General features: G+C 32.8%; 1 protein-coding gene across 1 annotated transcript in view; it reads left to right on the forward strand.

The window, feature by feature from the left end:
• Window positions 1-23,864, forward strand: part of LOC106117874 (tetratricopeptide repeat protein 28) — a 53,670-nt gene that overhangs the window by 7,213 nt on the left and 22,593 nt on the right. Inside the window, exons 2-6 of the mRNA XM_013312360.1 lie at window positions 612-648; window positions 14,872-15,041; window positions 15,439-15,542; window positions 16,616-16,818; window positions 19,289-19,386. Coding sequence (XP_013167814.1) covers window positions 625-648; window positions 14,872-15,041; window positions 15,439-15,542; window positions 16,616-16,818; window positions 19,289-19,386 — 599 coding nt within the window. The 5' untranslated portion in view covers window positions 612-624. The remainder of the gene's footprint in view (window positions 1-611; window positions 649-14,871; window positions 15,042-15,438; window positions 15,543-16,615; window positions 16,819-19,288; window positions 19,387-23,864) is intronic.

Raw genomic sequence — 23,864 nt, forward strand, 5'->3', positions numbered from 1 at the left:
TAATTACTCAGTCTCATAGTCGACATTTTAATCTTATCTGTGGCGAGCGGTCGTTATGAACTTAAGAATTTCCTGCGCTCAATTGGCTCAGTGCAGTAGCGGAGCTTTTTATCTAGCGATCGTACAAGAGGATAGATAACTGTTATGACTGGTAGAACGTTTTCTATTATTTTTATATCATACTATGATAGTCACTTTGTTTCTTGTCTTTAACGTTCTAAACGTCTGGTCTACACTCTTAGTAGATTTCGCGTCCGAACAGTTTTAAAAGGCAAAATATTAAAGTACTATTAATCAAATAACCGATTATAAATTAATATTAAGAAATATTCGATGAAGAGACTTATTGGAAATATTATTACCCATCTTACTAATATTATAAATGCGAAAGTTTATATGGATGTTTGTTACAATTTATCTCCCGCATGGGTCAACGGATCTTTATGAAATTTGGCACAGATGTAGAACATAACCTGGAAGAACACAGAGGATATTAGTTATTTTTTTTGGTTGACTTTATTGCTGAAAGTAGATCTTAATCTAATTATATGCAAAAAATCATGGCTTTATTTTTGTAACAATGACTTAACCTTTTAATTGACTAATTTCAGGTACGGTTTAAAGATGTCGCAGCGAGACTTTTCTGAGGTGAGTTGCATCCAGATTTACTTGATCAATGTTAAAAGATTTTAATCAAGCGACGAAACACAACGATAAATGACACAAGCCATAAATAATGCGAGGGAAATTAATAAAATAATTTAAAACAACACTTTTCTAGTTTATAAATTCACCTACTAAAGGTACTATTAGACTACGACTGCAGTATACTATGAACGGTACAGTCAGCTGCATAAATATGTATACATTTACAAAGCTTTAGAAAAACGTATAAGATTTCGGTTCCACAATATGTATCCACATAACCTTATACTTCCTATTCGTGTCACTAACGTTTGTAGGATACATATTGATGCAGCTGACAGTACTCAGTGTATTAATATATTGTAAAATTTGTTGCAACACAATAATTAGTCCAGAGTCTTCTGTGTAAAAGTCCGTATATGTGTAAACAGTACAGATACATTGTTCACCTTACTTATTTGAACATGCTCGAATCCGAGAACTGAATGTATTCTGCTAGTCTTAATACCGTTGTATTTTTAACAGTAAATAGTATGAAATATTGCAAAAGTAGAAATAAATTCAAACACCAGTTATATTGATTACCTACCGTTACAGAAATTGATTGAAAATAGTTTCGACAATTGATTTTATACATGATTAATTTGCATGAAATAATCATAAAAATATACATATGTGAAGAATTTGACAATGAACAGACTATAAGTTAAAAAAAAATTACTGTTAACTTGTTAGCTATGTTTCATCGAGTTCTTACCATTTACAACACTTTCAGGCCGTTATACTTTGTGATTTGACATAGTTTCTTCCGACCTTATACTTGTTTCACACGAAGTTTACCATATAATAGGCAACTAGTCTTCTAAACCGTTTATTATTTTAAAACTATTCCTATCCTTGTATATCTTAAAAATAAAAGACTTAAGAACCTGTTTATTTGGTAAGGATGTCAGGAATAAATATTACTAAACGTACCCGCTTCCGACTTGGATGAATTACTTTTATGATAGACGCTATTATCGTTTCCTGTTCTCAGTATACAAAATACCATTTATTTAATGTTCTCGTATCTATGATTTAATTTTACTTCTTACTAATATTCTAAATGCGAATGTTTCGGTTTAAAGATCTTTATTTACTCATAAAAAACACAAAGTTTCACTTACAATGATTATAAATGTAAAATATAATATAAGGGCTTGCGGGCTAATACAAAATATAGTAACCATATATAAAATTAGTATAAATCAAAAACAGACCTTAGTACGTACAACTATAAGAAGTTAAATTGAACAGAAATGATATATGAATTGAACAGGAATGACATTACAGCGATGAGATTAGATGGATGAATGTTTGTTTGAAGGTATCTCCGGAACCGGTGCATCGATCTCATTGAAATTTGTTATAGATATATAGTCTGGAAGAATACATAGGCTACTTATTAAGTACTATTAGGAAGAAAATCCGAAAATGAGCCAGTGTATTGATTCAACACTAGCCTTACTAAAATGTCGACGTTTGTGTCCCCTCGACATTTTATTCTGACACTAGACTTTGTAACGAAAGCACGTCATTCTCGCCAAAGGATTGTAATTCATAATGTCAAAAAGTATGGAGTCGTGGGCGACAGCTAGTTTAGTTATATTTAAGTATAGACAATAGTTTATGTGTCATCAACGTTTAGTCATTAATTTTATATGCACAATTCGTACATCGTACGTGTAAACATTTTCTTTGTACAACTAGCGACATCATCTTGTGTGGTCCAAGTTTTAAACTAAGAAGAATTAATAAGATTATCGTTTTTTATCGCAAAATTGTAGTTTGATAATCTTGGATATAAAAAATGACTTTATTGATCCTTGAACAAGTTTTTATAGAGAATATTAGCAGTGAGATAATGACGTAAACAGCGTAGCCATTACTAGATAATGATAGAACATCCTTAAAAGACTTTGAACCTATTTGAGCCTCTATATTCAATTATAAAATAATATAATCTTACTCCTTACTAATATTATAAATACGAATGTTTTGGTGGATGATTTTTTGTTAGAAGCTTAGAGATTAGGCTCTCGATTTTTTTTTTAATTTTTTTGCGTGACGGACAAAAGCTAGTCTAAATATAATCTACTAGCAGTTGCCCGCGATTTTGTCTGCGCCGTATTTAAAAAAACATCCAATATTTCTTCTCCACATTAACTATGTCAATTTTCTCGATCATTGGATCTCGCATTTTCCCTTAAAAAGTATACGAAGTTTAAGCTTAAGTATAACGACATTAATATCCTTAAGGTCCTTAAGGTGGTTATAAATCTTACTAATATTATGAATGCGTATGTTTAGATGGATGGATAGATGTTTGTTAGAAGGTACATATATCCGGAACTGCTGCATGGATCTCCCTGAAATTTGGCATAGATGTAGAACAAAGTGTGGAAAAAAACATATGCTACTAATCAAGGTATATTTCTAATTCCACGCAGACGGAGTCGCGAGCAACAGCTAGTGTGTGTTAAAAAAATCTAATATCTTTGACATTGAGTTTAATCTGTTCTTAACGTATTCAATCTTAAAATCAAGTTACAATTTTCATATCAGCCAACATGAACAAGATGATTAAACTGATTCTAATTACCATACAGCGACATCTGAATGTGGGAACGGAAACTAACGATAGTCTGATAACTTTTTGGCTTTTAGGATGAAAGACGATAAGATAAGCTAAAAAACCATGTTATTTTGTAAAGTTACCCAGTGTGAAGATTAAACTACTTAAAATATGTATACCTAAGCAAGTTGCATTGTCGTAATACTTGTATTGAAACATATGTCTCTCTTTTTTCCAAACGGAATGAAAGGAACGACAATATGTTTTACGAGTATATACTTGTTTGAAGTGTTTTAACACACATCTGAATATTTACATACTAGCTTTCTATATAATTAACAACATATTTTGGTTGCGAAATAATAAAGAAATATCAATTCAATATCATCATCATCATCATCATCATCATCATTAGTTCACTATACGTCCCCACCGAGGGGCTCAGAGCCTTCCCTAAATCAAGGGTGACTAAGCCATAGTCAACCACGCTGGCCAAGTGCGGGTTGGATGACTTCACACATATTAAACTTTAATCAACAAAAATAGGCCAAATTTCATTATTGAAAAAAAAAAGAAAAAAGCTCAGATAATTTTATGGCTAAGAGTTAAACTTAAGGGGCTATTGCAAAGTCATATACTGACTTGCAGTCTTCTTATGATGCCAAATGGCAAGGAAATTATCCAAAATGGCTACTCATGTAATTGTTACTTAGACGAGTCATTGTAAATTACTATTATTGCTTCTTATGAGTTAAGATCGACAATCTAATCTAATAGTCTTTTACTTTGTCGATTCTAGGTTTATTTTCTTTGTAGAAAAATTGCGTTCGAGTGTGTGTCAGATGTAGAAAAAGATTACGAATAATTGTCTTCCTTTCTCTCGTTTCTTCTCTATGTCTCTCTCTCTCTTACGCAAGCTTTTCCTACATATATTCTATATTTATTCGTTAGTTATTTAAATCCTCTTATTGATAACTGTCCACCCCGAAATGTCACACGTCCGTGATATATCACATACATATATATACAGAAATAAAGAAATATATATGTAAGCTAACAATATCTTTATTTATCTATGCATTATCTAGTACCAGAATAAGATATTTAATATTTTTTCTGAAAAAAAATTAGTACTATTAGGTGCGCAACTAAGTTCTCGCTTTTTTTCGATAAAAGTATAACTTTATTATTAAAAAATGGTTACAAATGAATCATTCAAAGTATTGCCCATCGCTAGACACAACTTTTTCCCATCTTTCTGGTAGAGCTCGAATACCTTGACGCCAGAAGTGTTCGTCTTTTGAGGCTATCCACGAATCAAGCCATTTTTTGATGTCTTCATATGAGTGGAACTGTTGATCAGCCAGGCCATCGAACGGAACAAGTATTATATATTTTCCTAAATAGTTATTATCCTTGTCTAACCCCGATAGGAAGATCTAAGAAAAGACTACACTTTGACTGTTTGTATTATTGAACTGATTCCCAGAATAGCGTCCATTGTGTTCCCGACTTTAATTATCGAAACCCTTATAAAAGAATCAATTGCACCGCACAAATCTATAATGTTTTTTTTTAATTGGCATCGTAAGGCAATATGTTTGCCTTCGCCTTTGTATAAGAACGAAAACGGCGTGCGCACGCGCAAGCCGCATCGAATGCAGTGACGGCATGACTCGACGAATGTATAGCTTATACGAAATTCATGTAATTCGAAATACAAACGGTGTTAAAAGATTGAATGTATTCAACTGTTGGATTATAAGCGAGAAATAAGATACTGGAGAGATATCTTATATATAAAATTCTCATGTCACAATGTTTAGTATGGTAACACTCCTCCGAAACGGCTTGAGCGATTTTTGTGAAATGCTGGTTTCTGAGACCAAAACCTCTGCATAAAATATGTAGTACTCTGTCAATCTTTGACAAATCATTTAAACAGATACAAATTTAAAACCCATGGTTATCGAATAAGTTTTTAAAAATGAAGTTTTTAAGATTGTAAAAATAGAGTACCTACTAAATTTTCTGTGTAACTTTGAGAAAAAGTAATCTAAAATCACCTAACTATTCCTTATTCATCTTGAAAAAGTTTTCTTTATAACAGTTCTAGTACAAGTAACTTTATATCTACAATAATATGATATAGTGGAAAGATTTGTTTGTTTGCATAGAATAGGATTCGATAGTACTTAACCGATTTGAATAAATGAAAATTCTTTTATTATTGGGAAGCCACACTATACTCGCGTAACTTATATTTATAAATAGATTTTTTTTTATAATCCGTGAGGACAAAGTCGCCAGTATTTAATCATTTTATTGCATAACTATTTTATGTTTTCTTTTAACTTCTATTATCTTTCTTATTATGTTGTTACTTTGCACGTGTTATAGAGTGGCCGTGTAGTGTGCAACCGGTTTTATAACACTCTCAGAGCTTGAAAGCGATTATAAATCAGGTTTCGTTAGAGCGATAAGATAAATAGAATTATAAGCTATACGCACATCAACGCATACCCGATTCAAATAACAACAAATTAACTTCTGATTAGAATTTTAAACAAGTAACACATCTCAGCTTCAATTGTGATGATAAATCTTATTTCTTACTAATATTAAACATGCGAATGTTTAGATGGATGGTTTGTTTGAAGTTATCTCCGGAACGGTTCCACTGATTTCGATGAAATTTTTCACATATATGGAACATAATCTGGAAGAACACATACGCTACTTATTAAGTTTTTACTAATTCCGTGCGGACGGAGTTGCGTGCGATAGTTAGTATTACATATGCGAGTTTTGGATGGATGAATGGTTTGTCGATAATATAGTATTATATATTTGTATTATTATAGTGAAAGAATTTATAAAATAAGGCAGTATTTTAGAGTTTATTTTGAACAAAAAATTACATCTTTCTCATATAAAATATGTGAAAAAATACTTTTTGTCTCACACAAAGTTATAAAATTAATGTTTATTAAGTTTAATATTTGATAGAGTTCGCAGCAGTTTACTTAAATGTTCGAATCTAATCGTAGTAATACATTACAAAATAAAAACGTAAAGTAAAAGAACATTAGACTAAGAATATAAAATTGATTACATACATTTATTTGAGACTTTAGTAAACTTATTCAGGTGTTGAATTCAAAGTAGAAAACTAACACATGTTATAAACAATGCAACAGAGTATACAATTAGGTAGAGTAGTTAGTAGTAGCAATACATACTTATAGTAACTTAGCTCAGTTTTAGTGGCGATTGTTGGGCACGCACTCAACTCCACAATACATCATATTTCAACCCCGACGAGGTGTCCGCTCTCACTGTACAATTTGCTAAATTTATGCGACTTTGCAATCTTTGCTCTCAGTAAGGCGTTGACTTCGAACTTAAACAACAGACTTGGTTCGAGTGAAATGTCTTCATTTGTTAACTAAAGTAATACCTACCATACTAAGTACGAAGTTGCCCTTGAATTTATGTACATATCTAGCCAACTGCCGACCGCGACTTAGTACGCGCGAAATTACAAGGAAAACTTATTAGTAGCTTATGTGTTCTTCCAGATTATGTTCTACATCTGTGTCAAACTTCATCAAAAGATCAAAAATCAAAATCAAAAGATCGGTTGTGTCGTTCCGGAGATACCAAACCAACATCCATCCATCAAAACTTTCGTATTTATAATATTAGTAAGAAGTAAGATTAAACACTTGTTCCATCACTTTCGTATTTATTGGTATAATAATTATCTTTAATAGATAATTAAACAAATAAAATTCCATCAACTCTTATCAAATTAAACTACAAATTTCCTAAAACATTTACTATATTATGTCTTTCATTAATACCGACCATGTTGGAATCTATAACAAAAAAAAAGAAAACTTTTGCTAATTGCATAAGTTAGAATAATTTTTACCATTGCATCGTAATTGAACATAATAATTCCGTCTGTCCGCGGTCACTGTATCATGAAAGTCGTGGGAACAATGTTACAGTGCGTAGCATCACAAAATATGCCGTCATTTTATATGTATTTGGTCATACAAGATCCGAATCTTAATGGATACCGCCTTTGATACATAGCATATTTATGATGAGTATTATTTTACATTTTTATAGTAAACAAATTGATATCGACATCGGATGTTATCGAGTTAGCACAGCCGCTTAGGGATGTGGTCAATCGATTCTTTTAAAGATCGATTATATTAAAATGTAGTCGAATGGATGAATCGATTTACACTTGTTGCTGTTTTATGTCGAACTGAACATTGAATGTATTCGGAATTTTTAGATAATTTCTTAATATTAAGCGTCCAAAGCGCCAATGGTTATGGGTACGGATTTCCAATCACGAAGTCGAGTTCGAATCCCGCCATTCGACTATCGTCTTAAACTATATCCTAGCACAAGCCTAGAACTTAGTTGATATGGTACAAGAAATATTAGTAAATTAAAATAAATCTGCTAATATTTTAATAAAAACAAAGAAACTAGTAATTTTGTTTCTACAATAAATGATGTGTCGTTAATAAAAAAAAATATTATTATTAAAAAAAAAGTATTAATCGTTTGAGGTAAACATGACATCCCTAGAACTTCCGTCTAACTTTCACAGACAGGCAATAAATTGTCGACCCCGCAGTTTACTACTTAACGTGAGCATTAATATTAAAAATAATACTTTATTTAATTGGGAACAATTAAATATGCATACGTATAAAATAACTGTTCTGTCGGAAAGGTTTAACGCGTGAAAGCTTAAATATATTCGAATTTTTATTAGCTTTTACTTTTGTACCGCTGTTTAAGGTAAATTTTTTAACACATCACAATCGTAACAAGATTTATATGTATTAATTTTCAATTCATTTTGTTTACTTCGCTTCTTTTCTTATCAGTTATGTTACTATTATTGAACAAACTACTTGAAATGAACTATATTTAGACGAGATTTCGTATTCATATGATCATCTTGCCACTTAAAAATAAAATTTTCTTTAAGTTTGTTAATTTATTAATTAAATAAAAAATTTAAACACATAGTGAAAAGCTACTATAACCTTTAAAACGCTATAGTAACAACATTAAAATTCCGGAAATGAGGGCCTGCTGTGCTATTTCCGCGATTAGTATACGTAGCAGCATAACTCTTATTATTACTTACCACAGTTCTTACTCTGTGTATACTAATTACGTGAAGAAATATTTTCAATGCAATATTGAATAAGGCGAGCAATTGAAAAGGTTTAATAGCAGGAACTGGGACTGCGGTCGATAGCGAACCATCTGCGGTGGACGCGGTATCCGTGTCGGAGCCGACAAAGGCCCCGTATTCGATTCCCCTGCGATCATTTCACACTGAGTAATTTGAACAATAACGTAGTTGTGTACAAAAAAAAAACAAAACGAACGTTAAACCATTAAAATACGCCAGCGCTGCAAAGGTTAAAAACCAATAAATATTAATGACAGTCAGTTTAAGTCGATGTAAGTAAAAATACAATGTTTCAAAAGAAAATTGTACTCAAAGATTTTGTTTACTTTTTAATTTTTGATTATACCTTTCTGTTTATACGGCTATAAAGAGAACCTTGTAAATTTTATTGTCGAAAGTTTTAAAGCTATGTACTCGTAGTTTCCCGCGACTTTGTTCAAGTGAAATTAAAAATCTAGTAAAAAATAAAGCTCATGACACCCGGGGATAGTGTAGCTTCCTCACAACGGAAAATTTTTATAAATCGGTTTAGTAGTTTCAAAACCTATTCAATGCAAACAATCAAGTCTTTCCTGTTTATAATCGTATAGAAAACTCAAGCAAAAATATCCTTGGGAGTTGTTTTAAACTTGTTTAATACTAAAAATTAAGACGATTCAGCTTAATTGTAGTGCGATAAAATGTCTAAAATAAAGAAAAATTCACACGATAACCATATCACAAAGAGAGCAATAGTTTAGGAATATTAAGATCCATATCTTTGAATAGTAATTAAAAATCCATGACATGAACTGTAAGGTAAAGCAATAAATTCACCAATATAATTTTTATCTCGGCTTTTTGCTTTATAAATAGACTTAAATTACATACAATATACTCGCATTTATGACTCCCTAAGAATGCTACAAGACATAGCACTATCTTTGTGAACGCCGCAATTAGTATTATGAACTTTATGCTCGGTTGATTGCAGGCGACCCATTCGTAAAAGCGACCAGAATAATATAATTTTCGAACTTTTAAAAATTTTGTTTGCTTTTTCATCCAGCGAACGTCCTGAGCGTAACCGATTCAAATAGACCCCTCCGGAAACAGCCCGTTCCGAATTTGACTTTAAAGAATTTAAAACCACGGTGGTCATATTAAACTGGCCAGCTATAAAATACAAGTTGTCCGCCACGCCCTACCTGGATGGTCTGCAAGGGTATAAAATAAAAAAAAGCATTCTTAATCCGCGATAATGTTCGGCGTAATAACAGACTGGATATAATTAAATGGAAGAAGAAACAAATTTGAAGCGATAATATCCTTGAATTAGTTTTGAATAGGTACCTAAAGTCGAGATCACCACATTAATGTATAATTGATCGTAAAATATGTCGCGTATGAAACCAAATTACGAATAAAAGTGACCCATGATTATTTTTATATTGTTTATGACCAGTATTGATTTATGTATAGCGCTCATGACAATAAAATTTGTCAATTTTCGACCTTAAATTGCTAAAATTGTAATGATTTCATTTGCTATACGTTTCATTTAAAATTAAATTATTTACCTTACTATGAAGTATCTAACACATCTGCGTGTTTCAAATCCCAATCTGTCGCTTTTAGGCTATCATTTTGACAGCAAAAACAAGATGGCGGGCATGATTACGCGCGAAACCGATTGTCACGAGCCCATTCCTATCGTATAGAACTGCACGCGTGCCTAAACAAAAAACTTTTAATATAAAAGAAATTCCTTTTAGAAAGGGTTATTATATTATTGCCATAAGCAGAGTGTGATAGTAAGTTTAATAAAATATTATTTGTATGACAATTTTGTATCTTAGCTTATAGTGAGCTATAATTTTTCTTTTTTTTTTGTAAGACAAAATTAAACTGTTAAGAATAAATATATGTCTTTAAAGGAATCTTGACAAGGAAAGGCGTAAGTGTTACACACGGAATGGTATTTGTTAAGTAATTCCAGGAATGTATCGCGAACCGTGCGTTATTATGCAAAAGTTATCTTTTGAAACACGAAATTGAAAAACTCGATACATCGTATGAGGAATATCGTGCATCCTCAATTCGGTCGACTTATAAATAAGTATGGAGTCGTGAGTCGGCCAACGCCGCTGGCCAAAGTGGACAGATGCGCGGAAGTTGGAAACATGAAGATTTTTAATGCATAATTGGCTGTCGCCTCAAGCTTGCAGAGATTTGCTGAAAACATTACTTGTATTATAACAAACAAAGAAATTATCTGACATTCTCATTTATGTGGTTGCTTAATAACATCGTACCGTAACGTATTCCGTTTTTAAATTCGATTCCCATAAAATCTTCACTCACGTGCGTGTACCAGAACCTTTTAAGAAAACCATCAAAAATTATAGAAATCCGGTCTCAAATATTATGTGATTTGTCTCGGAACCCACACACGTTAATTGTTTTATACTTGCCAGGTAAGAATCTCGTAATTATCCAAAGGTGCACACAATGAGAAAATGAGCGGGAAAAAATAGACAAAGGATGACCGACGACGCCATGTTTTTTTTTCTACGATCGTACCTGAGAGGTTTCGAGGCCCAATTCGAATGTTTTAGTTGTTCTATTTGTATTTTTTATTGACGCTCAATATTTCGTTTGCTTTCACTTGCACCGGCAACATTTTTCATTTCAATAAAACTCTATTTGGTTACAATTTGTCTTACGCGTGAATTTATATAGACTTAATTGCAACGATAATACGAATTATACGCAGCTTCTAAACGGCTACATTGTAGTAAAAAATACCTATATTTTTTGGTACGTATTTCTAAAAAAAGTTTAGCAAATATAAAGACTAATTCAAAAGTTAATAACTTTGGTCCCAAATTAATACAGGTAATCAGGTTTTTCCATCAAAAATATAGTATAATTTACCCAGCTATTTTTTTTAGAAAATAATGTAGCAATATTGTAAATAATTTAACATTTAATTATAAATAATATTGTAGATAATATTTAAAGATAATTTATAGCAAATTTCAATTAATTGCATATGCTTTACCATCATGAGGCGTTCGGAAAGAGTATTTTCTTCCCAAATCTTGGAGATAAATTGAAGATGGTTCAGGGGAAAAATAATTACCGTAAAGGTCGCTACACGGCTATCAGGCGCCTCTTAAAACGAAATTTTAATAAAGCGAATAAGTGGCCATTATACCCGTCATTTTTCAAGATGGCCGGAACAATCATGCTGCTTATGCAGTTACTGTAGTGTAGGTATACTGATAAGTGTTGTTATAATGAACTATCGCAAACCAATCAGTGATATTTTATCTTAAATACAATATTTAATGAAAGCAAAAACTTTCAAATCAACGGGAGTTTGATAGATACAGAATTTATTCAGAACTGGAGTTATTTATCTTACGTTTGGATGGATGTTTGTGTGAAGGTATCTTCAGAACAACTGAACGGATCTCGATGAATTTTGTCATAGATGTAGAACAAAGTCTGGAAGAACACATAGGCTATTAATTAAGTTCTTTTGTTAATTCCGCGCGAACAGATTCGCCGTCTACAGCTATTGAGTCATAAATTTTGTATCGAATCAGCAAACAATAGACGACTGAATTGTTCAGTTTGTCGCAATTCAACAATTGTCCCGGCAACAAGAGAATAACCATCAATTTGACGGTCACAGAGCAACGAACAGAGAGTGCGACAAGACCAATAAAACGCATTCCTACAGAGGATACATCGGTGTTTTCACGCTCCAAAAGTCAACAGTAATTGTTGGTAATCTGAACCATTTCGGAGGATTTTCAATTAATATTTTACACCGTGAAGTTTTCACATGTAACTTATAGATATTGTTTTAATCTTATTACGACTATATCTTTATTATTAAAAAAAAATTAAAAATTCTTTATTGACTAAATAAAAAACATTTTCACAAAAAAATTGTGGGCTCTGTCTCCTGAACTAGTAAATACTGTGTTTCAGGAGACAGCACCTTCTCTTATCTATTGCCTAAAGTTTATATAGATTCTTAACATATATGTAATTAAATATAGATTATTATTATTTAGATACAAATATAAATACTAGATATATAGTGTGCGATTGTGTGTGTTTGTGCATGTGCGCTTGTGTGCTTAGGTATGTATTGTTTCGTTTGTGGTTTTTACTACTTTTCTCCGAATTATTATTTATATTGTTTATGTTATGTATTTATTCTCTCATGTTTTATTATTATTAACTTATTTATATGTCAGAGTACTTTCTGTATATACTTTTGTCGCGATTAGTCTTGCACATAAAGAAATGTTAGGAATGCCATCATTGCTCTAGAATACCACAGTCTGTCTAAGCCTAATCGATTTTCTTAGACAATCTCAACAGATTGAAGCAATAATCTTTCTTCTGTCGGATTTTTATTTACCATTTAACACACCATATTGTCCAGCCTCTATTAAAATCCAGTATCAAGATTATAATTCTAATATAGGGAGAAATTCTACTCGATCTGTCTGCTCTGCCTTATCTGCCTTTGCTGTTGAATAACTTAGTACAGAGTTAGTCAAATTGACAAGTTTAATATAATTTCGTATCGCCTTAACACTTTAAAGTTGGTTGTAACCAAACTTACAGATGTATTCATACAAAAATATATCAACAAGTTGAAGGTAAAAGTGCGTATTTATCGCTTATTTATGAACAACCAGTACAAAAACACGAATACAACATTTAAAAGTCTCACGCAATACATTACGTTGTTACTTGGAGCGGACAGTCAGACAGGATAATGCGACGCGGCGATGTACAGCGCGCAAGACGTACAGTCATGTGATTGGATGTTTAATGGTATGGTAAGAGAATGCGGTTCGTGAGAAAAAAAATAATCTCGCTTCCGATGCGGTCCGCTAGATAGCGCAGGTGGTAACGCCTCACGCCCTTTCAAATTTAGACGTGGACCTTTATTTTTAAGGTACTATGCTTAATATGGATAAGAGTGGTCCTTATTTGGTGTTAGAGTATTTCCATTCTAGCATAAGTTCCAAATAAGTCGGCTTTTGTATTAAATGGATAACTTTCCACTTTGAATACAGCGATCTAGAAGCACCAAGACTTGTAGAATAAACTAAAAGCCGTAAAATTACTAACTTTTATACTAGCTCCGGAATCCGTCCGCGTGGAATAATAAAAAACTTGGTAAGTAGCCTATGTGTTCTCTCAGACTATGTTCTACATCTATGCCAAATTTCAGCGAGATCCATTGAGCCGTTCCGGAGATACCTTCAAACAAACATCCACCCATTCAATAAAAGCGGAGATTTACACTTTACGATATTAAAAAAATGGCCAAAGAGTATGTGGGTCAACATAATACCAATATATCATCATCGACGTTCGCAATTAGTAAGTCAAAGAAGTGTTTCAATTAGTTTTCTTATTTGCCTGATCCCAGAAAGTTATTATAAAAATATGAATATGGATTAAATTACAATAAAGAAACAAATGAATACTATATAATCTGTTGATATTAAAGCTGTCATCAGATCGCTAGGAGTGTGACACAAAAAATATAGAAGCCGTGGCACACGAACAGAAGTCAATCGTTGACCGGTTTTTGAGGGCTACGGAATTCAGTAGCACGTCGACATTGTCTTTTTATTGCCTACTTATTATGAGCCAGGCCCTGGGGCCCTTTATGCCTTTGTTATGGGGACACAGGACATTTTGATTTGTAAATATTTATGAAAGGTTTTATTATACAGTTTCTTGGAAAATGGCTAAGGATTCGAGAGTATTTTCTGTTTTAATTCAAAAGAATTACTCAAGCATTAGAAAAAATTTACATTTAAAATATTAGAAATAAATAGATTCTTAGTGAAACTTTTTTTGTCTTAACTCACACGCCACATCTCTAAATTACCTCCAGTTTGGTCAGTGAAATCATCAATAAAGGAATAAAACATTAAATCAACACGATCATAAATGTCCGAACCAATTAAAATCAAAACCTTTTATTGCTCATCGAATTTGAGGCTAATTGCGGTAAGCCAGAAATTGCTACAGCATTTACAAGCATGGGAAGTCGTGGTTACGAGAGATTTGACTTAAAACACGTTTACTTTGTTTAAGGATTTAGATTAAGGTCGTTTGTTAATCGCCACAAAGCTTAATACCCACAGACTATCATAACTTAGACATGATCGATCTATAATATGGAAGATCTAACTACTGTTTGACTGTCTATCGACCATCTACTTCTTTCTTTTATAGCTAACTAAAAGCTAGGAGTATTAAGTCTGCCTTTCTTTATCCCTCCCTACTTCAGAGGTATTACACACTAAAGTGTTCAGTTCTTAAGCCAATAATCTATTTGCAGGTTGAGCCAACCGGCTCTGCGTCCCTAGGGGCAGCGTCAAGAGCTCTCTTTGTTGAGAAAGTACGCGCCTCCAACGCAGCGTGCCAAGCCGGCGACTTCTCGACAGCTGTTGCGCTATACACTGACGCGTTGACACTAGACCCCGCCAACCACATCTTATATAGTAACAGGTAATGTGTACTACTCAATTTGAAAGAACAATAATAAACATATTCAAGTGAATAAGTGAATACTAAAGTTAGTACACCTCTGGAAATATACTAAGAAATAATAGCAATTTATTTTGTTTGATAGAATTGCTAAAATTTCTACGAAGTAGTCAGTGCCAACCAAAAAGTCATTTTTAAATCTTACCTAACTAATTGTGGATAAAACGAAAACATATTTGGCCATAAGGTATATTTAGCGTAAAAGTAATCAAAAATTCTATTTCTCTGACTCACAAAGCGTATTTCAATCCTTTTTCATATCAAAGACAAACACAGACATTAGTCGTTTCGAAATGTGCTACTTTGTAACAATTCACACACCAACATACGGTTTTCATCTTTATCTTTTATTGCATAGGTCTGCAGCTCGTTTGAAGCAGGGCCAGTTCGCGGCGGCTTTACAAGATGCGACCAGGGCACGTGAACTCTGTCCTAACTGGCCGAAGGCTTACTACAGACAAGGTAAACAGTAGCAATTAGCTTTATACTAACTTTTAAAAGTAAACTAGAGTTTATTCATAAATATTGACCGGCAACGCATCTGCGGTTCCTCTGGTATTGCTGATGTCCATTGGCGTCGTTGAACACCTCGGTGTTCCCGTTGCTCGTTTGCCCCTTCTGTTATAAAAAAATCAACGTAACAATATACCATCAAATAGTCGTATGCAGTTGTAAATAAAAAAAATCGCAAATGGAACTATAAAAATGGACGATCTATGTAAACTGCTAACCAGATATTAATTTTATAAATGCATATTTTTTTAGAAAATTAAACAAAAGAATGTATGAATGTGAAATGAAGTTTAAGACATGTAAATTAAAAAAGCATCCGTCCTTTTGTATCGTCATTCATGGCAAGAGATCAACCATATCTATTTCGATCATTCTTATCTTTTCAATGTTAAATTATCTGTAAACACATCACATCGAGGAAGCTATTTTCTCTTTGAAAGTTAAACTATGTTAATAAGAATAAATATCACCAAGTAATCAATGATTCGAATAATTAAACAGTATTCCGATGAAATGCAATGCATGCGGTTTGCGTTTTCCGCTTTTCTATTGCAAATTGTCATTAACCTCTGCTTTCACTTTTCTTGCGTGCTAAGACGCTCTACACATTTATCTTACTGGCTTATGATAAATTTAAATTGCAGTCAATAATTTTAATGTCTGTTTAAATCACTTATAATGTGACTAGTTCTATAATAATATATTCGTTAATAAATAAATTTATTCTTCATCTCTTCTAAGATGGCCCAATCATTATCAGTTCACTATACGTCTCCGCTGAGGAGCTCCGAGCCTACCCTATGTTAGGGGTGACTAGGCAATAGTCAACCACGCAGGCCCAGTGCTGGTTGGTTGACTTCACATATATCTTTGATTTTCTTCGCAGATATGTGCATGACCTGCAAAATACAAGTCAAGGGCTTATCCACTGAGCCATCGACGCTCTTTAAAACCGTTGAAAAATGGCAGAAAGCCAAGCCTTTTGTTTTTTACGCATTTAATACTAGTTTTATATTCATCAGGTGTAGCTTTACAATGCCTGGGTCGTCATGGAGAAGCACTGGCCGCGTTCAGTTCGGGGCTGGGAGTGGAGCCGACGTCGCGGCAGCTGCTCGCGGCGTTGGTGGAAGCGTCCCTTAAGTCTCCCTTGCGCGTCACATTGGAACCAACCTTTAGGCAGCTGGAGGCTATGAAGCTAGATCAATCACCGTTCGTATTGATATCGGTGAGTTTTTATTACAATTGTTTATTTAAACGACTGTGGAAAACATATGACGTAAGTATAAGACTTAAAAAAGAAAAATTCAACCAGTGACCAAGTACTGAATATATTTATGTAATTTAATAAGATAACAAAGCATATAAATATAATTTAAATTGTATAATTCTGTATAATGACATATGAATACGTAATGTACGATAATTTACTTCCATATGAAATGTAAAAAAATACGCTTCATTTATTTAAATTGGTAGGAAATGATCGGGAGTCTGTCTGTCTGTCGAATTTAAACAGCCGGCTTTTGACTTCCTGAGAGCTGTGAGTGATCTGATATCCAATAGGCCGGACGCGATGCTTTAAATAATGCGGTATACATTGTTACCGAAATAAGGATTGTTATACACCTTTGGAATGTATATTAAAATATATTATATACATATACAGTATGTTCAAAGTTTTTTTTGGAAAAGAATTAATTGAATTATTTAATTGTTATTTATATAGTTATATTTGATAGTTCTAACTTAAGTTCATACTCATCGTAGTTAACAGTTAAAGAAACAAAAAAGTATCGACACTATAAAGAACCTTAAATGTTAATCAAATATCTCGGTATGCGAGAACGTAGTTTAAAGGCCCGCTTACACAGGCCAGTTCAATTTGCATACGCCGCCCGCTCCCTGTCCGACGTCTGGGCATTTTTTGGCGGCAGTTAGTTCGGACAATGGGACTGAGTGATCAAAGAGCCATAAATACGCGAACCCCCTTCGCATTTACATACAATCTGCGAGACAGTTGATCGGCAACGTAGACATTGCGTCGTAGACAAAGAAAATGGCCGACATTAACGAGACGCTAAATTGAATAATATGTTGGGATTTACAATGTAATACAAATTCTCTCTTGTTTATTGTATCAGTGAATAGTACCTACAACACATGTAAATTCAGAAATGTAATATTTGCACCTGTACATACATACGTAATTAGGTCGAGAACCGAATAGTTTATATCAAAGCTTTTGACAACAAAAGCTTTGATATAAACTATTCGGTTTATATCAAATTTGATGTAAAATCGGATTGTAAATATACCTATTCAAACGCTTTGTTAATACCAAATAGGTCTTATTACCTACTAAGGAGGTCGGAATGGCCCTCCCATGTTACGCTTTATGAAGAAATGTATTTAGAAAAAACTAATAAAACAAACTTATAACTCCTATACATGTGTTTCGCAATGGGTGTTCCATACAAACAAATGTATAACCCATCACATTACTTGAAACAGAAACGCCCAATCCCCCCCTAAATGTTTCACGGCGTCGATCAAAGCATCGAAAGATGAGTTCTTAAAAATTCGTCGCGATTTTTTTGTTTTAGCAAATGATACTCAAATTCTCATTTCAGTTCATTATAACAGAGATGCGATGGACGGGCAAAATGACATCTTATTGAACTACAAATATGAAACAAAAGATTAACTCACCGTGGGTTTCTGAGACCAAAATCCCTGTTCAAAATATATTGTTATCCCTGTTATGTCGAAGATGAAAGACAGGCATGACGATATGTTTTCATACAAAGATTTTTGCTTCGAAAACCCATTATCATACCACCATATTAGGCTTATATTTTGTATCTTACAGAAAGCCTTTATTGAAGAGTTCATATTAACTTGCTACCGTTGGTTTCTGAGATTAAAACCTTCGTATAAAACATGTAGTCATCGCTGTTATTATCTTTGACAAAAAAAATATAACTAAATGTTTTTAACAGAAAATTTGATCTAAGAAACCCACGATAAATAATAGTGTGGACAATCCTTATTAGTCGTATTATGCATTCCGTTTCGGGTTTTAACCTTATCAAAATTAAGAAACCACAGCGTTACTTTTAAGATAATAATCAACGAAATGGCTAATAGAAAAACAATTATCGTAAATTGAATTACAATTATTTCAATATTAAAAATATTTATTGTTATTTAAATCGAACTAAACTATTTAAAAAGGTGTTTCACTACCAATTTACATAAAAGTACTTCAAACAGAAATATATCGAATAAGATAAAATTCTATAAGATAAGAATGTTTTTTATAATTCCTTTTCAATGCGTTCACGAAATATTTAAGAAGAAAGTTTAAAAAGAAGTATTTCAAGTGTTTATATTTGTAAAATTATATTTTCAACCAGCTTGTTTATTGTTATCGTGATAGAAAATAAAAATTTACAGATTAAAAAAAATACATGCTATAGATTAAAAAAAACTTTATATTAGAAAGCTAACAAATTGGATATGTTACAGATACAATCTTTGTTAATTCTTCGGAAGAAATAACACAGTTTTTTTTTTCAAAGTTTTAATTTATAATAGTTTACTGAAATACACTATATGCATTTTATAACTAATACCAACTTATGTTATAATATTTAGGATATTAAGTTCATGGCTTTAATGAAGTGATTTTACAGGTGGTCGGTCAAGAACTGCTGGCTGCTGGGCAGTACCAGGCCGCGGTAACGGTGCTGGAAGCTGCCCTGAGGATAGGATCATGTTCCCTAAAACTAAGGTAAGGAGACACACTTGTAACTGTCGCCCGCAACTTCGTCTGCGTGGAATTAAAAAGAAACTTAATAAGCAACCTATGTGTTCTTCCATACTATGTTCTACATGCCAAATTTCAGCAAGATCCATGCAGCTGTTCCTGAGATACCTTCAAACAAACATACATCCATCCATCTAAACATTCGAATTTATCATATTAGTAAGATAAGGTACTAGATTTTGGTACAACCATCGGGTCCTAAACAATTAACAAAAAATAATGCCGACATGTCTTTATGAACTTTTTTATCTGGATGAAATGATATGTATTTCTATCAATAAAATTCCTTTATATCTGCAACACTCATTAAATTGATACGGGATATTCGCCGGAGTACGCCGCCTTTATTCCCGACTCGGCTTAATATAAATCAAAACGTCGAAATTCCGCCAAAGATAACCGTACCCTTAAGTACATATAAATTATTCCACTGTCAACTCGTTACATACGAGCGGTGATTAAAAATAATAACTCTACGCCATTAATGAAGCTGGATATCGTTGCTTGGAAGCCGTTCCTCTTACTCTTATTAGGTCAGGGCTTCTAGTGTACTAAAACAGCAAAAACATTTTTTCACATTTTTTTTATATGAGCAGATTTTCTTGTTAATTTACTAATATTTCTTGTACCATTCCAAGTAAGCTCTATGCGTGTGCTAGGATATGGTTTACAAAAATAGTGTTATAGCGGGATTCGAACTCTCGACCACGTGATTGGAAATCCATATCCTTAACCATTAGGCTATTGCCGCTTAAAGATACATATTTTCAAGTATATCACTTAAAATATTGCATTTAATGCACATTGTACTTCTTTGTTTACAAAACTTAAGCAAACATTAATAGTAGTTAATTAAGAAATTCCGACCTTTTTTTTTGAAAAGCTACTTGTTTCTTCTATTTAACACAAGCTCTGAGCGTAATTAGATTGATTACCGATATTTAAAAAATCTGTTGAACTACGTATGTAACTTAACAAATATCTTTCGCATCTAATTGGCCGTTAATGTATATTATTTTAGCACAGAATTTGGTTCGTTTAGTTGTAAATAAACAAATTACTATGTATACGAGGGTAAAATTGTGAAATAAATTAAATATTTTTAAACATTGATTTGTTTTTGAAGTTGCGACTCGTTGTTACGCAGCCCTGACTTATTCGCGCACGATTCAAAGTGTGAATCGAAATGTATAAAATACTGAATAGCGTGCTGTATGAGAATATAAATCAACATAATTAAGACATCAATTATCAGAGCTTTATGGCAGTTCCTTACAAGGAGTTTTTTGTATGCTACGAGTATAAAACAATAATAAAACTTTGCTGCAATTCAATTGCTTTTTCAATGTACAATTATTACCAGTTACTTATGTATTTTGGTAATTAAAACTAATATTACCAATATTACAATTACCAGTATTACGAGAGAATTGATTGAGCTGTTATTATTTCTAGAGATACAATTTCAAACTTAAACCTTACTTCTTACTAATATTATAAATGCGAAAGTTTAGATTGATGGATATTTGTTTGAATGTATCTCCGGGACGGCTCAACAGATTTTGATCAAATTTGACACACATGTAAAACATAGTCTAGATGAACACATAGGCTACTTACTTATTAAGGTTACCGACGAAGTCGCGGGCGACATCTAGTATCTCTAGTAGTAATTAATATCTCTTTTCAATTGATATTTTCTGGAATAAATATATACAACAATTTTAGCGTGTTATCTTTGCTGGTTACAGTGTTTTTTTTTATTGAATAAGCTAACACTTGACCACGATACCACCTGATGTTCTCTGCTTTTGAAGGGTCCTGAGGATCGTCAGATTTTTTGACAGAAAATATTAGCAGATTTCTTTTAATTTACTAATATTTCTTGTAAAATATTACTTTAATTTTTTGTAAAATTCCAACTAAGCTGTAGGCTTGTGCTAGGATATGGTTTACGACAATAGTCGAATGGCGCGATAAGAACCCCCAACCTCGTGATCGGAAACCCGTACCCTTAACCATTTGGCTATTGTGAAAGTGGTATTGCATCAATAGCACTGTAAATCAAAGCTTAATGAAGAATACTTCGCTGAAACTACAAGCAAAAGCTGTTTAAGCGAGAATTCGTAGGACTTAATTTTATCTACAATTTTATAGGCCTTTCCCATTGATCGCTAACTTAATAAGATATTACGTGTAGCGAGGCGCTAACCAATGACTGTGAGGTCATTAACGGTGCTCCTAATAGCATCATAAAGTAGCTAAACCGATAAAGGTTTGAATATTTGGTTGGCTGGCGAGAATATCCTATCTTATTTATTGTCCTAAAGTAACATTTAATATAACCATTGTTTTAGTCTTACGTACGACAAAGTTATTAAGTTAAATACTAAGTATAGGAATTTTAAGTGCTAAAAATGTATAAGTATATATAAGTATTGATAAAGGTCTCAATTAATTAAGGATGATGTATAGTTAATTGTTTTTCCGATCTCGAATTGGAAGTCTCGCTAACTCTTAAGCGAAGATTTAAATAATTAAAATACAAAGTGAACACGACGGCAACATTATTGAATACCTTAATACAGACTCGTACAATGGGGTCCATTTAAATACGCGCCCACTTAGCGCATTAAACACTTCAACGGGTCCCAAAATTGTCGCCGCGGTGACCGGCGAATAAGGGCCCGCGTGAAACCCACACCTCGACCTGATCTTATCGCCCTTTGATGGATTGAAACCGTATCGATACGTAACCGATTTATCCTAGGGATGTACAATTTATCGATAGGAGTCGATTTTTAATGCAACATATATCAAATATTGATATTTCATTCAGGATTTGATACTTGTAGTTTGATGATTATATGATTGTTTTAAGTGTATTTGCTCAGCAATATATTTAACATTGTATCTTTCTTCGTATTCTGGTGTAAAAATCGCTTCTTATAAAATTTTTGTGCCTCCAACGTTATTATCAAGTAAAATAAGAAATTTCATTATTTAATCACACCATAATTAATGTTTATATTTGACTAAGTAAAACATAATTGTGTAAAATAAACGCTTAACTTTGCGTCAATATTGAATAAAACGATGTCTGTAATTTATTGCTTTACAAGCGGTCGCCCACGACTCCGTCTCCAGGGTATAAACAATAACATAATTAGCAGAGTGTGTGTTCTTCCAGACTCTGTTCTATGTATATGCCAAATTTCATCGAGATCCGTTAAGCCGTCCTGGAGATACCTTAAAACAAACATCTAAACATTTGCATTTATAATATTAGTAAGATATGTTTAAACATAACGAACATTTACAGCATATTCAGAAGTCAAACCATTGAACACTTTAGTCGATTCTAGCTATATTTATTCGATTTAAATATATCGATAATCCTTCATCGAGCAGCAATATCCCATCCCTAATCCATTCCATCCGAATACATTTAAAGGACATTTATTTTTTCGATTGTTATCTACATAGATAACAGTTGACTGACGATAAACAATAAAATAAGTTACACAGATAAGTGAAACTGAGAAGCTAGGCGAGGTATTATTTCGGTATGGGACGCTCCATTGAATTGATAAAATCTCTTAAATATACAAAACATCAGTTAACTGTATACTATTGTAGTGTACGAGGTATAGACCACAGATAATTTATTATTAACTTTATTTAATTGCGAAATTGTTATATTATAATATATTTAATTTATATCTTACTAATATTATAAATGCAAATGTTTAGATGGTTGGATGTTTGTTTGAAGGTATCTCCAGAACGACTGCATGGATCTCGCTGAAATTTGGCACAGATGTAGAATATAGTCTGGCAGAACACATAGGCTAATTAGATTTAAACACATTTAGATTTTAATAATGCGTGGACGGAGTCGAGGGAGATAACTAGTTGTAATATAAAATACTGTTACAACATTCATGTCTTTATCGCATTCTGTTGCAAACTTATAAACACAACATATGCTTTCCTCTCTTTCTTTTTTTAATATACCACAAATAATCTTTTTTCATTTAACTCAACGTTCCCAGTTTTTCACATCAGATATGAATTAACAATTGTGTACTAGGCTATCATGAGCTTAATAAAACCTACTTAAAATATGTCATCTCAGTGCGAAGGTGTGGAGTGATACTTCAAATTACATCACGAAGTGATTCATTAGCTGGCACTCGAATTAAAATATTTATCATCGCCCTTTAATCGCTTTACGAGAACCGGCCTCGCGGGAAGCCGCGGGCGGTCCCTTTGTTGTTTGACTTTTTGTTCCCGCAGTCGAAATTTGTGCATTGTCCCTTACTTTGTAAGACAAGTGTGTTGACGTGGTATGATTTTATTATTGATAGATTTAAGATTTCTAAATCAGCTATGCAAATATAGGCAGATTTTTTTTTCAAATTAATTAATATTATGGAAAA

This window comes from Papilio xuthus, unplaced genomic scaffold, assembly GCF_000836235.2.
Source record: "Papilio xuthus unplaced genomic scaffold, Pxut_1.1 DF827679.1, whole genome shotgun sequence".
Classification (NCBI taxonomy): Eukaryota; Metazoa; Arthropoda; class Insecta; order Lepidoptera; family Papilionidae; genus Papilio; species Papilio xuthus.